The 15209-nt window shown below is 34.1% G+C and overlaps 2 protein-coding genes across 4 annotated transcripts; one reads left to right on the top strand and one right to left on the bottom strand.

Moving 5' to 3' along the window:
• Positions 1 to 1378: 1378 nt before the first annotated feature.
• Positions 1379 to 5305, top strand: LOC116003502 (phosphatidylinositol-glycan biosynthesis class X protein-like). Of its 3 annotated transcripts, none has more exons than XM_031243394.1 (7): positions 1379 to 1586; positions 2327 to 2544; positions 2731 to 2804; positions 3652 to 3745; positions 3977 to 4313; positions 4397 to 4563; positions 4897 to 5305. In XM_031243394.1, the coding sequence occupies exons 4-7, from the start codon at positions 3659 to 3661 to the stop codon at positions 5179 to 5181; spliced, it is 876 nt and encodes a 291-aa protein (XP_031099254.1). In that variant the 5' UTR covers positions 1379 to 1586; positions 2327 to 2544; positions 2731 to 2804; positions 3652 to 3658; the 3' UTR covers positions 5182 to 5305. The 3 variants fall into 3 exon arrangements, with proteins under 3 accessions (XP_031099254.1, XP_031099255.1, XP_031099253.1); XM_031243395.1 differs by having other exon boundaries at positions 1379 to 1640; positions 2374 to 2544; XM_031243393.1 differs by having other exon boundaries at positions 1379 to 1640.
• Positions 5306 to 5732: 427 nt separating this feature from the next.
• Positions 5733 to 12818, bottom strand: LOC116004799. Its single transcript, XM_031244969.1, has 8 exons — positions 11987 to 12818; positions 11526 to 11807; positions 10684 to 11433; positions 9246 to 10598; positions 8765 to 8842; positions 8419 to 8547; positions 6545 to 7513; positions 5733 to 5883 (listed from the first exon to the last, which is right to left on the bottom strand). Exons 1-8 carry the CDS (start codon positions 12816 to 12818, stop codon positions 5753 to 5755), a joined length of 4524 nt encoding a protein of 1507 aa, XP_031100829.1. The 3' UTR covers positions 5733 to 5752.
• Positions 12819 to 15209: the final 2391 nt, after the last annotated feature.

The following is a 15209-nucleotide window of genomic DNA, read 5'->3' as shown; positions in this document are numbered from 1 at the left end:
TGATTATCAATTAATTAATGATCTTTGAGGCAAGCTATGGTGAAACTAGGAATATAATGTATTATCGCTTGCCGTGCATTGGAAAATTGACAAAGAAAGTTTATACCCTTTTACGGAGTAATAATTTTTTCCATACAAGTTAAGGATTAGAAAAATAAGTAATATTATACAAACTTAGGCCATTTATGACATTTGGAGGAACTAGTATGTCACCCGTGCGATGCACGGTCTAAATATTTGAAATATTAAAATTATGTTATGATTTTTTTAAGAATAATTATGTTATGTTTAAAACTATTAATGTCATTACATTTCATATATAAAAAGGGAATATGAGGTTAATTATTTTATAAATTTTTGTTTTTTAATTATTATGTTGATGTGCTACAATAAAATTAGGAGCATTTTTACCCGTGCGAGGCATGACCATATTGTCAAGAGTATAAGTACAAAGTACAAAATATGAAATGACCAAACATAATAAATAAAAGTAAAAATATTTTCTCACATTAAACATAAATAAAGATTACAAATTAAAAAAATTGTAAATAACATTTTAAGTAGTGTTTAAAAACTCTTTAAGTTCCCCAAAAATAGAACCTTAAAGCCATCTATATTTTTTAATAACAATATTTTACAAAAGTGTTTTAGTATATTTCATTCGAGATGGAATACTATTCCTATTCCCTTAAAATTAATTCCATGAACAAAAAATGCAGTAAATTATTTATGATAGACCTAATTTAAATATAATAAATAGATACATGAATTTAAAATTTAAATTAAAACCAAAACTTATTATTATTAATTAATAAAAAGTAAATTGAATATTAGACATTATTAAAAATTTCATGGTAAATAACATTAGTACCTAAAGTACTAACAGTATTTGAGTCACTACTACAGATAATATTTTCAATTTAAGTTAAAAATGGTTAACTTAATTAATATTAACATAAATTCAATTCATGTATTAAAAATACATGAAAATATATTAGATATCGATATCTCGATAATGAGATGACAATTGACTTCCACCTTTGATTGTTTCTTTGTCGGTTTTTAATGTTGGATTGCAAGAATTATACTCATATCCTATAACCGAATAATGAAATAATACTTGGACATGAAAACTTTTAAATTAAGGCTGTTAATTTTGCGTTGATTAGCCAACATCCATTCTCTGTTCCCTAACTTTCCTCCACTTTCTTGGCTAAAAAAAGAAAAAACAAACAAACTTCCTCAACTTTCTTTTGTTTGCTTTTTCTTTAATTCCTTCCCCACTAAATATAAATAATATATATTTTAATTGTTTCCAGCCAACACTTCCAAATACAGTGAATCCCCTTTCTTCAAATCTTTTTTTTTTTGTTTTTTTTTGGAAATACCTTTCTTCAAAGTCAATTTTTCTTTTTCCCAATGCTTCACATATTCCAACTAATACCCATATTCAGACTTCATCACTAATCGCCATCTTCAACTTCGATTTTGTTTCTTTAATTTCGTCGGAGGACCCATGACCGTCGAAAATCCCCGACCACACTGTCGGCCATCAACGTTTTTCGCCGCCGCATCAGAGGTCGCCGGTAAGCTGGTTCGTTCTGCCGTTGCGAAAATCAAGCATCCAAGAAACAAAGATAGTAAAATACTTTTTCTTCTCTTTTTCATTGAATTTTTTGAATTCAACTATTTTTTTTTGGTTCAGTCGTGCAGATTCAGTATAAAGTATAATACGTATTTCTGTAATATTAAACTTTAAATGTCCGATTAGAAAAAAGTGTTTAGTCTATTCATTAAAAAATGTAAATGTAAATTTTAGTGTTTAAGTTTAGATCCAAACAATTTAATCGATTGTTACATTTTTTGTTCTTACAAATCCTTGAATATGACCCATTTTTAAAAAAAATGCTAAATATATAAAATAAAGAAAAATAGGAAAAATGCGTTATTAAGCATTTCTAAATGTCTTATCAAACATTTCAAAATGCGCAATCCTAATTACAGAAAATTATAAAAATAATATGCCAATACCATTTTTTTCATTGATTTTTAATTTTTTATCATGTTTAAATAGACGAACCAGATATATATGTCCGTACCTGAATTGTTATCCACATGTACACTTAGCTCGAATGACATAATATTATAGTTTAATATAAAGCACAAATACATCATCTAATTGTTTGAAAATAATTTTTCGAGTTTCCAAATACACTCTAAGCTTGGGATTGGCTTTTTTTTTTTTTTTTTTGGTTTGTGCTGACTAAGGAATAACATGTGGATTTTTTATTTTTTGAATTTTTAATTTCCACTGTTCTTCGAATAGCCTAGTTATCCAAGCAAAGTTCAGACTAAAAGCCATCGCCATTACAGCTCTGCTTGGCATTGTCTATGCGCTCCGACAAGGTTCCCGGAAGAATTGTTCTGCACAATCCCTACCGTCAAACCGTCGCAAAATACCCTCAGATATCACGCCCTGGTCCTCTAAGATCCGGTCTTGAAACTGACCCTAGCTAACATCTAAACCGAGCTGCGTGAGAAATTGTGAGTGCTATCACAATTCAACTCAATTTTTTTGTTTTATTTGTTTGATTGTTTATTTTCATTTGTTGGTTTTTTCGCTCTGACGACAACGTTGGTATGGAATCTTCTGGTTTGATTTGGCTTATTTTAACATTGTGGATTTCTTTTGGATGATTTGCATTGTAATTCAATCCCCAATTTTGTTAGGGCTTAAGTTCGTGAAAGATAAATCTGCCAAACTAAAGCAAGCAAGTGAAACAGATCATTACGTTGAACTCAGTGTAAGAACTCTCTCCCACACTCATTCCTTTGTTCTTTATCTTTATGTGTTCCCTTCCAAAGTAAGACTTTGTTGGACACTTGAGAAAAATGCAATGGTAGGATGAGCAGTTTATACTTAGGAACAGTAATACAAGTGGCAAACTTTAGGCACTAAACATTCAATTTCAACATTCCATTGTAGTATCCGTGTGCCATTTCAATATCCTATCTTCACTAGAATTCTGAATTCAATATGAGTTTGCATATGATAGTCTTATTTTACTGGAAAATAAATCTTTCTTTGACTTATTAAATGGAATATTATGCACTCTTTGGAAAGCAGGCTTTGGGGTTTTCCTCAAATTTTCTGGATCCTACCTGTCAAATACACATTGTGCCTGTGATTTTTGAATTACTTTCATTGGTGTAATCTACTTGAGGAAATAGAATTTCCGCAGAATCACCTGTAGCCATTGATTTGCAAGATCCATTAGATTAAATTATTGCTCTTTAAATTTGGTAGCATGAAAAGGGGCTTATGGATAATGTTTTCCCCAATCTTATTGTCTCAATTAATATTTCCCCCTTCCTCTCATGAAATTGAGTTTGAGGGGAGATAGAATAAGGTGCAAGATGTGAAATTCATTGAAACATTATGGTGCAAGTCATGAGAACTTATGGTTATTCTTGGCCATGCTGGTTTTTCTTCTTCTTTTTTTAATAAATAAATGTATAAGCTGCTCAAAATTGTGTGAAATTTTCAATCTTGAATAATAACACTGAACTGATTGTCCTTGCCCTTCCTTTTGATGAAGCATAGTAGTAGATTAGTTTAGCAAATTTTACAGTAATTTTTTATCCATTTAGATATGCAATGAGAATTCAAGATCATCCCAAGCAGTGCTTTATTTTATACATCACATTGGTGCTAATTTCCAGCACGGTTTCATGTCTCCACGAGGTTAGTCATCTTACTTGTTTTGGTTAAGTACATAGATATGTCCTTTTTCTACCAAAATCATGTAAAAAAGGCCAGATCATAATAATTCTTAATTCTTGAAATCACTTCTAATTTGATATCAAGATTTAATCAATTCTTGATCACCTGGATGCCAAACTCTATCAGTGCATCCTTCATTTTAATGGTTTTCCATTATCTACAAACTGAAATATTTATTTGTCTCCATTCCAGGTGGCTCCTTCTCATAATAAATATATTACAGATTCATACTTTAAGGAACACAATAGCTTGACAGATTCAAAATTTGAAGATTACATTGCTCAAGGAATTGCTTATGGATCATGTGAGTTGTTGGAAGAACTCAAAGTTGGGACGAATATTATATCTGTGCATCAAAAACTGATTGGTGAAGGTTCACATCGTCATCTATCATTATCAATCAGGTTGGAGAGTTTGCTTGAGTCCAAGTCTGGATCTCAAGAATTTTGTGAGGCTATAATCATTGAAAGACTACCTTCTGGAGTCTTTGCAGATTTGTTTGAGCTGCAACATTTGGTGCAGCGCGGTGGTAAATCACAATTCTACTTTTAATCTGTATTATTAGTAAATGTCGAATCCCAGGATTTAACTATTTTGTCTTTTATTCTGCAGTATTCACTGAAGCCGGTGTATTTGGAGACACAAATTTAGAATTGCCTTCATTTCGGTCAAATCGGTCACTGATTGAGGTTCACTTGGATATTGGCTCTAAATTATCGCCAAGGCACAAAGATGAAGTAGAATTTAAAATTGAGCTTCCACTACACGCACGTTATCAGGTACTTCATCTGAAAAGGTTCATATGTAATCAAGGATATCTATATATATATATGACTAATCAAAGGCCTTGTGGTCAAGCGGCATAACTGTGGCTCTCCCAAATGGGAAGTTATAGGTTCGAAAATAGATCTCATGCTAATCAATCATGTAGCTTAATTTATTTCCTTCCATTCCCATATGCTTTCCTTCTTTAGCATTGGTCTACCTCCTAGAGTGGTGGGTATCAAAACCCCAAATAGAAAGTGAGAAGTACATGAAAATGAAATTCTAAGCACCTGCTAACAGAGACTTTTAAGATACTGAGCCCATGATATTGTTGTTTTTGCTTCCAGCCACTAGGACACGGGTTTTCAAGGGTTGAATTTCGCCCTCCCAATGTATTCATGCAGTGTAGCATTGAAAGAACCATGGAGAAATGTTTATTTCCATTAAGCTACCGCAATGGCGAATCTAAAGCTGATGAGGTTGTGTGGGAAATACCTTGTGGAGACAAAGAACATGCAGGAATTGTATCGGCTATTACTTTCATGTCAGCTATTCTATCAGCTCTTCTAATTATCCTTGTATCTATTTATTATTCTGGTAGTAATGATTGTCCTGACTTGAAACAATTGTGAAATGTGGTTAGATTAGATTGTTGTGCTGGTTAAATGCAAATTGAATATAACCACAAACATAATATTTTTTCATCCATGAGACCATGACTAATGAAGGGTGGGCAAATGATTTTAGTTTTTTTTCTATTGCGGGAATTTTTGTTCTATTTTTCAATAAGTGGATGAATATTTGCACTTATTAGTGTTTGGTTGAGGTTTGAGAACAAGTCGAATATTCTGTCATAGATTGTGACATTAGTTGAGTTGCTACACATTAGGAAATTAAAATTGTTACTTTGCTACTAATTATAACTTTTGACGAAATAACCATTAATTCAAAGCAATCCTATGGTTGAATTTCATTTCATTGAAGGCAAGGCATGCCCTATTTTTCTTTGAGGGAAACAATGAGGGAGCAAAACAAGAAAAGGAGCTCAGCAATGAAAGAAACCTTGTTTTTTTTTCCTCGCACGAGACACAACAAAATAATGAAATTAAATAAACATAGGAAAAATTGCTTGGAAAAAATATGCATCAACACTCCAAAATTAGTGAAGTGGATGGATGAGGTGATCTGATCAGACGGTTTTGGTTAGCACTTGGGAAGATCTGACGGTGGTGGCATCAACTTCTGATTGGGTAGCGATCCGTCTAGCACGATCCAAGCCATCCGCAATCCCCAGCTTGTATGCACATCAAAATGACAGTGCATAAACCACACCCCTATATTTCATATAATAATAAACCAAGAAACCATTAGAGTTTAAAATTAAGTTCAGATAGAGGTGACCCACGTCCCGGACAAATTTTATTAAATGTAATATATTATAAAATATAAGGAAAATTGTCAAATACACCCTTAAACTTTATAAGAAAATGCAATTAAGTCCCTAAACATTTTTAAAAAAGTATATATATTTTTTGAAATATTAAAAAAGTATAATTAAACACTTGAATGTGTCAAAATTAGTCAATTAAATCCTATATTCCTATTTACCGATAACTAATAAGTTACCGGTAAACTATCCGATGTTGACCCAATTAATGATGGTTGATCACTGTAAAATTCATTGTCTACGAAAAAGTAACCTGCCTTAGCTTCTTCAATAGTAATTACGCCGGCGACCGTTCGCCAGGCGCTGAAATGATTCGCCGGTTGTTGGAATGGTCGCCGAAACCCTAATGACTGGTTATCTTAGGTGGATAGGATAACCGGCTAGTGATTATGGATGCACCAAAATGATTAGTTTAAGTGTTTAATTAAACTTTTTAAAAATTCAAGAACTTAAATGCATTTCGTGTAAAGTTCATGTTCTATTTCACATTTTCCCTAAAATGTAATGCTATAAGATTGCGGGGATATAATGCATGCATGCATGCTCACCAGGATTGTCTGCAAAGAAACGAAGTGCAACCCAGCCACCTGCGGGAACTCCAACGGTGTTCCTCTCCACAGGGTCGTTCAGATTAAACCCAGCGGGGTCTTTATTGGGGTCAAAGTTCCCAAACCCTTCACCAACCACGAAAAGATTGAAGCCATGGAGGTGTAGGGGGTGGTTCTCCGCCCCAAGAATACTCGTATCCTGCAACACCACCTCAACGCTAGCGTTGAACGGCAGAACCACCAAGCGCGTGGCATTTCCGACCGCGGTGTTATTGGGCCGCGCGCCGGTGTAGTTAAAGGGGTTGGGCGGGTTAACGGGGAAATCCGCGGTATACACGCCGTTAGATTTGCCGGAAAAGTAGGCCTGTAGGAGAGCCGTGGATGGAAGAGCAAAAGACACATTGTTAACCGACGCCGCAAAACGGCTGTTATTGTTAGGCCCCTGACACGTCACGTTCTTAGGGCAGGGCACCGAGCCTAACCCCACGGTGAAAAAGAACCGCTTATTAACAACCCGCGGAACATTCGCGGGGAACTTGGAACTGCCCAAACTCCGGAACTTCCGGGTAAAGTTCGCCACAAAACTGGTGGCGTTCAAAGCTGGCAGGGTCGGTCTAAACATTTTTATTTTCTCATTAACATTATTGCTGGGAGGCGGAGGGTGTTGGTATTGGAGGATTGCGGCGACGGTGGAGTTGTCGAAGGTGCCTTGGCCGGTGAAATAAGGGCGGGCTTCCATTAAGAAGGAGGCGTTGGGGTGAAAAGGCTTGGTTTTGAGGAGAACATTGGTGGTTTGCCCTGGTGTTATGACTACCACGTCGGTTTCGAATGGTTTGATGTAAGTAGCATCGGCTTCGACTATGGTGAGGGTGTGGTTTGCGATGCTGAAGAAGAGTTCGTCGTTCATGGCGGCATTGATCAGTCGGAGCATGTATGTCTTCCCTGGCTTCACCTTCAGCTTGTATGTATCTGCAATCAGACATACATTTATTAGTTAATGGGTCGCATTGACAATATTTAGAACAAGAGTAGATACCAATTTTGTTCCACGAGTATTAGTAAAATGACAGTTTTGATTCACATATTTAATTCTTATCAATTTTCATATACGATTATTGTTTTAGTACCAATTTCCGTCTACAAGTATTGTTTTAGTATCAAAATTTATCACGCTGGTCATTCTTTCGTTTAAGACATTTTGAAATATGAAATTATTAAGGGTATTTTCGTCATTTTCAAATTAAGATTCCAATTTAAGAATAAATAAAAGGATTTAAGCTTATCGATCCAATCCGTAATTCTCTTCCTCAAATTCAGGTAGGATGAGGATGGATCTTAATGCTCAAATTGGGATCTTAAGTTGAAAATGACGAAAATACCCTTAAAATTTAAATTTCGGCATGTCTTAAAAGGAGGAGTGACACATGTGATGAATTTTGACACTAAAACAATAGTTGTGGATGAAAATTGGTACTAATAAATGAATAGGATTAGTAAGAATTAAACATGTAGGCCAAAACTGTCATTTTGCTAATACTCGTGGGATTAAAATTGGTATTTGCTCATTAAAACAATTAAGTCACTAAATTGGAATTTAAAAAAAAAAAAGTCACTAAATTGTATAACATGAAACAATTAAGGATCAGATCAAAAGTGTGATTTTCCGATCCATTTAATAAAAAAAATTTCAAAAAGGATGTGAAATGCATGCAGTTGAGATCAGAGGCGCATGGGAATGAACATGATGATTAAAGCCAAAAGTCTTCTCACGTTTTTTAGACCTTTGGACTGGGAAAACTCTTGTTCATCATGCTAGCTAGCTTGTAAGGAAACCAGCAGCCTGTGAGTGTGATGATAACAAGTAATAATAATACCTTTAGAGGAACAGTTATACAAGGGCCCTGGAAGCCCATTGATGGTGTATGCATCTGAAACATTAGGACCACCTCCTGTTTGAAGTGCCTGGCTAATAACAGCCTCAGGGTCTACCTTCCACCACTCCCCTACAAGGATTGTGCCCGCACGCAGTTTCAGAAAAAACGATAAATGTATTCTCAGAGAGTAAAACATCAATCACGTGTTAAGAAATTAAAAAAAAATGAATAAAAACAGTGACTCACTTTTTTTTCTGAATCAATTTGGACATAGCGAGTTGATAGGGGATAATTATTAGGGGAAAAGAAAAGAGAACTGAAGAAGGAAAAGGTGATGAACTTTTACCAAATATGATGGGAACTTCTTTATAGGGCTTCTGAAAGGGGTAGGTGACATTTAGTAAGTCACCCGTGCGATGCACGGCTATATAGTTATAGTATAATTAAAATATATAAAATGCTTAAGATACGGTCAATAAAAGTAATATAAAAACTTGTTCAAATTAGAAGTAAAATAAAATTACAAATTATTAAAAATTTCTTTGTAAACGACATTTTGTGTAGTGTTCAAAAATCCTCTAGATTCACCACATATTAAACCTTAAGACCATCGGGATTACTAACCCTCGAAACTGCTACATACAATTGGCCATGGTTAAAGACGGGCTTTTTTAGTAAAAGTCCGACATGTGATAACGTCTGTCCTTGACTCTTGTTGATTGTCATTGCGTATGACAACATAACTGGAAATTGCTTCCTTTGAAATTTAAAAGGAAGTCTTGGGTCTGAAGGAGTCAATGCCAATCGTGGGATAAGAACATTTGTACCTGCATTGTTTCCACATAGGATTTGAGCTTCGATTACATGGTTGCCTAATTTTGTAACGATCAACCGTGTGCCGTTACAAAGGCCCAATGAGTGGTCTATATTCCTCAAAAGCATAATTGGAGATCCGACCTTTAATGTTAATGAATGGTTTGGGACACCTGAACACCTCAAACTATTAAGAAATTCAGTGGTGTGTACTTCAGATAACATATTAGCATTTGTGTCTGACTTGCACACCGAATCGCAACTCAAATATGTCTTAGAAGATGCTTGATTCATATTGTTCATGTATTCATTGACATGATCAACAACATCTAATGTTGGAGCCAATATAGCTCTTGACTCAAGATGTTTAGGATCCATTTCCCCACTGCAGTACGAAGGAAATGTGTTATCAACAATTTCTTTGATGGGGTCACCTTCGTTTTGCAATACAAACTGAGACGGAATAACTATATTGCACTCACCATCATTGTTTTGACCTAACTTTCCATCGCCTAAATCAGCAATCCAATTTGCAAAAGTCTCTAACTTCTCAACCTCTTCTCCAATTGTAATACCACACAAACGCAAATTCTTGGTTAAACGAAGAACTTCACAATTGTTCCACAAGTAAGACGAATTAATACTGGCTTGTACTATATCTTGTCTTGTGCCTTTCGGAATAACTGGAAGTATTTGTCTAAAATCACCACCGAGGACAACTGTTTTTCCACCAAATGTCATTTCTGAACTTTTTGAATTTGAGAAACGCATTAAGTCTCTCATTGTTCTATCTAATGCTTCAAAACAATGTTTGTGCATCATAGGAGCTTCGTCCCAAATGATCATCTTTACTTTTACAATCAATTCAGCAAGTGGACTACCTTGCTTAATGTTGCAAGTGGAGTCTTCATTAATAGAAATGGGTATAGCAAACCTTGAGTGTGCAGTCCTCCCACCAGGTAGTAGTAAAGAAGCTATACCGCTTGATGCCACATTTAAAACAACTTCACCCTTGGATCTTAAAGCAGCTGACATTGTCCTCCATAAAAATGTTTTCCCTGTGCCACCATATCCGTAAACAAAGAACAACCCACCTTTATTTGATTGAACATCTTGAATAACTTTTTTGTAGATTGATAACTGTTCATCAGTTAGTTTTGAAACCAAACTTTCATGTTCTTGTTTTAAAGCTTCTCGGTCATACGCCATTTCCTCGTACAACAACCGATTACCTAAAAACCAGTCATTACTTCTATCTGGTATTGGCATGGGTGGATAATCTGCTAATGACTTGTTCCAAGTACTCAACAACTTTTCAACTTCAATCAAAGCAAAATTGTATTTTTGGGCTTCATTGAGGATTAAATCTATAAAGGGTATAAAAAGAATTGATTTAGAGATATAAAATAAAATTTGATTAAAAAAAATAATATTGTGTTGTGAAATTTATACCTGGAATATTTAAATTTCTTCTAGCATTGAATTCAGCATCGTCTGATAGGTACTGCCGAACAACTTCCCATACATTTTCTGGCTTGGCCATTGAGTTTGAGGTCAATAATGTAACAAACAATTTCCTCAAAGAATGGGAAGAAGACCACAATGCTGCTTCAGTTATTGCATCAACATATTCTTTATCATCCTCAATTAAACCACGTGCATAACATGCATCTCTAAATGAATTATATTGCACACCATCCACCGTTTTGATATCATCAAAGCAAGTCGGTCCACGAACCATGTTTAGAAGGCATCTAAGATAAAAGAGTTCGCCACAATTGGGTGGAACATAGAAAATACGACCGATTGCCCACTTCCTTTGCCTAGGATTCCATTCTCTTTTATCTTTTTTCCAAACAAATTTCGTTGGCATTTCTGCATACGTCAATTGTCGGGCCTGGGTGTATTTGAGGTTAGCCTCAAACCATGCAGTGAACATACTGTGTGCGACTGTTGGACGATTGACAACATCGTCGACTACATCATCATCATCAAATATGATAGATTGCTCATTTGGTAGATGAAAACTCAATCGCTCAACAGAAGGATCCCTAAATTGTATATCAAATGCAAATATCCTCCAAGCGGCCTCACATGGTGAAATATACCTACAATCATAATACATCTTTATTTCATCTATCTCCTTTCCAGTACCTTCTTCTGCCGCACTATTGTAGAATTCAGCTGTAACCCTGTCGTTGCCTTTGTTGACGTACTTGAATAAGTACTTAATTGATCGGGACTGATTACACCATTCAACATTAATATGCGCCCTATACTTCAGCAACAAATACCTGTTGTGTGGAACAACATATCTACTATCAAGCTCAATGCATTCTTTGTTATGGTACGCCCATTATCGCTCCTACGATAAATAGGGTAGCCATCTTCATCCAAAGTGGACTTCTCAACAAATTTCTTTGGGTAGAATTTAGAGCATCTACCATTCACCATGCAAGGTGAACTCTTCCTCACTGAACCACAGGGTCCGTGCATCATAAATTCTTCTACAGCTTTGTAATACTCAGGATCACACAATTCACTTGGTACCTCAGCTGATATCATCATGTCAATATCTCTCGGAGTCGAAGCAGAATGACTTTTTGCCAGAAATAGTAATATGTGAGCATGTGGTAACCCCCTTTTTTAGAATTCAATTGTGTAGATAACTGAAAGAAAAAAGAAATGGCAGGTTAATCTTTTTGTAACTATAATTTATAGAAAATTTAAAGGTAAAATATTAAAAAAAAATTACCTGCTAAAACAGATCCAAAAATGTTATCTTTCCGAAGCTCTTTTATAAGTGCATTTAACTTCATCTTAAAAACACGACATATAATATCTGGCCTATCTTCAGCCTTCAATCTCCTTGCTTGTAAAAATCTTTCAATCTCCGGCCACTTGGGGTTACATGTGAATGTAATAAAAAGACTTGGATACCCAATCCATCTGCAAATTGCCATCGCATCTTGGTAATTCTGAACCATATATCTTGCGCCTCCAGTAAAACTCGATGGCAAAATGATGCGCTTTCCTTGGGCCGTAGGATCTATTTCTCCACGTGTTAATGCATCTGTCAAACATTTATATGACTCACATCGAAGGGATTTCTGGTGAGTCCTAATGTATACTAAGCGCCCTGATTCAATCATAGTATATGCATCCACCAGAAATTGTTGAAATAACCTTCTAGCATACAACAATGTTGACGTTTCATACACTTTATCCTGCAGACGAAAAGAAAAATATTCTCTAGGACTAATGCGATTTCTCCCTGTTGCAGTTCTACCATCAACTTCTGCAAATTGAATGTCCTCTCTATACCCGTCTTCACCATATGGAAAGAGCAATGGATACTGAAGTGGGAGATATGCAGGATTTAATTCACTGATTCTTTGAAAATGACCAGCCTTTGATTCTACCAAGATATCACGTTGCCCCATGTTTGGATCTATATCTCCCACAATCAATGCAGCAACTTCTCCAACTTGGGGCAAGTTATATGTCCTTGCATCTTTAGTCCTCTTTCCTATAAGTTTGATCTTAATCTCTGTCATGGGATTAGTTTCAATCTCTGATCTTGCCATTCTAAAAGTTTTGACTAAAACATTATTATGATCCAATGCATCTTTAATATCTTGGACTATATCAGCATGTAATCTATTAGTAGAATCATCTTCTCTGCATACGCAAAATGGACAAACCAATAAAATATTATCATTCTATTAAAATGAAATCAATGAATACAACATTAGCTTGAAAGAATTCACTTACCCAAGTGCACGGAGTCGATTTTCTATCTCATTTTGAGTGTCATAAATATATAATTGTGCAAATTTGGGACGTGCACGTAATTCTGGAAGCAAGCTGCCCATTAAGTGAAAATTCTGCCCATGCAACCTAAATATGGGTGGACTATTTCCATTGTTAATAGTCCTATCAATTTTCCCACCCATGGAAGTAAAGCAAAACATATTGTTATAAGACCGAATATTTTGCAAAAAGTGGGTACTCTTAACATCGTTATTAAAAAATAATCTAAATATTGAGGTCGGTGGAGTTGAAGGCGGAGGCAACTTTATCTTCCCATGAGTACAACAGAGCGAATACTTGGGATTTCGCTTACCCATAACCTTGTTTATTCTTTCTTCCAACCAAAACAAAGCACCACAATGGTCACATGCATATATTTGATCACCAAAGTCCAAGTAGGTACCTAAAAAAATAATAAAATTATGGTATAGAAAGGATTCATAGCTAAATTACTAATATCTATATACTAACCATTATGAATAGAGGCCATTGAAGTTGAAGTAGTAGTTGCATTTTCAAACTCAGGCATCAACAGACGATCACATGAACCCGAAGAATTACCTTTTTAAAACAAAAAGATTGATTAAAATTTTAAACTATACCAAGAATTAAAACTTAAAATGTATAAAAGATTGTAAGATAAAGTGTTTATATTTAGATACTAACCATTATGAATAGAGCCCATTGAATTTGAAGCAGTAGTGACATTTTCAAACTCAGGTATGAAAAGACTATTTACTTCCAAATTCGGTTGGCTAAAGGTGGGTTCCACAATGCATGAACCAGAGTTATTACCTTTTTATAAAGGATTAGAAATATAAATCATATTAAGAATTATAAAATTTAAATTATAATAATGATGACTAACGATAATATTGGTAAATAATTTACCGTTGGTCAAATTAACAAAGGGTATACGGATAATAGTTGAATTTGCACGTGTACTGTTAAGAGGAGTCTGCTGATATGTCCTTGATTGAATATTAGTAGCTGCACGTATTTTAAAAAATCATTATCAATAAATAATATTTTAAAAAAAATGAGTTGACAAAATGATTGAACATATATTGACTAATGGTTTGATTTATAACAAAAGGTGTATGCAGTTTTATCATTGGATATTAAAAGATAGTAAACTAAAAAAATAGGTATACATTGGAACATAATTTTGTACCATTAGTCAATGTGCTATTTGGCGTATGAAGTGAACTCCCCACATGTCCAAGTACACATCTTTTATTATGAAGAGATGTATTTTTGCATGTAAGATGGGATTTGGAATTGACCGATAATAAGTTTGAATTAACTGCAAGGAGAAATAGAGATTTCAATTTTATTAAAAAAAAAAATGCAAGGAGAAATAGAGATTTCAATTTTATTAAAAAAAAAAATATAAGTCTTAGGAGATAGTTTATTGCATCATGTTATATCAAATTGAAATAAAAAAATATTAGATAACAGTAAATAAAGAAATAAATAAAAAACGCAATGGTTGGATTTCAAAATGTAGTAGAGTTTAATTAGATCGTAAGCCACTTGATATTTCGTCTCTCCAATTTAAATATTGTTAATTAATACGGTCAAATGTAAAGAAATAAATAACTTTAATATAATGTGGGGAAACAACATGCTTAGAGTGTGTAATAAGGGAATGATTAGAGTTTTCAAAAAATGATAAATATTTAATTACAAATTTTTTTTATGAAGAATATACAATAGTTTTGAAAAAAGTAAAAATGAAATATAATAAAAAAATTATGAAAAATAGAAATAAATCAAACAATTGTTGGAATAGGAAAAATATTGTACCGGCATGATCTGGCTAGTAGGAGTGTTGAATGGTGCACCTTGTATGAAAATATTCTCACTTTGAGGGTTGCTGATATGATGTCAATATTATCAGATAAATTTCTTTGTCGTCTGCATCAAAATATTTTTTACTAAATCAAATAAGTATTACACATCCAATATAAATCAAATTGTATACAGGAAGGTAATTAATACTGAACTCAATAATTCTTTTTTAAAAGACATCATAATAATAATTTTATTTACACACAAATAAATTGAATTTCCACTTACAATAAATAATAAATATATCAATATCAATATGTATATGTATATGTGTATATATATATCCTATATATATATTATATATATATATA

Source organism: Ipomoea triloba, chromosome 14, assembly GCF_003576645.1.
Source record: "Ipomoea triloba cultivar NCNSP0323 chromosome 14, ASM357664v1".
In the NCBI taxonomy this organism is placed as follows: domain Eukaryota; kingdom Viridiplantae; phylum Streptophyta; class Magnoliopsida; order Solanales; family Convolvulaceae; genus Ipomoea; species Ipomoea triloba.
This window is presented reverse-complemented; position numbering and strand designations above follow the sequence as displayed.

What these genes read in the sequence shown, in the direction of transcription:
- LOC116003502 (XM_031243394.1), top strand. Translation starts at nt 3,659, where the DNA reads ATGAGAATTCAAGATCATCCCAAGCAGTGCTTTATTTTATACATCACA. An exon ending in CGGTTTCATGTCTCCACGAG is followed by an intron (nt 3,746 to 3,976) that starts GTTAGTCATCTT and finishes TCTCCATTCCAG; the next exon opens with GTGGCTCCTTCTCATAATAA. An exon ending in CACTACACGCACGTTATCAG is followed by an intron (nt 4,564 to 4,896) that starts GTACTTCATCTG and finishes TTTTGCTTCCAG; the next exon opens with CCACTAGGACACGGGTTTTC.
- LOC116004799 (XM_031244969.1), bottom strand. Translation starts at nt 12,818, where the DNA reads ATGGCAAGATCAGAGATTGAAACTAATCCCATGACAGAGATTAAGATC. An exon ending in TTTTGGATCTGTTTTAGCAG is followed by an intron (nt 11,808 to 11,986) that starts GTAATTTTTTTT and finishes CGACTCCGAGAG; the next exon opens with ATATTGACATGATGATATCA. An exon ending in GTATAACTGTTCCTCTAAAG is followed by an intron (nt 7,514 to 8,418) that starts GTATTATTATTA and finishes GTCTGATTGCAG; the next exon opens with ATACATACAAGCTGAAGGTG.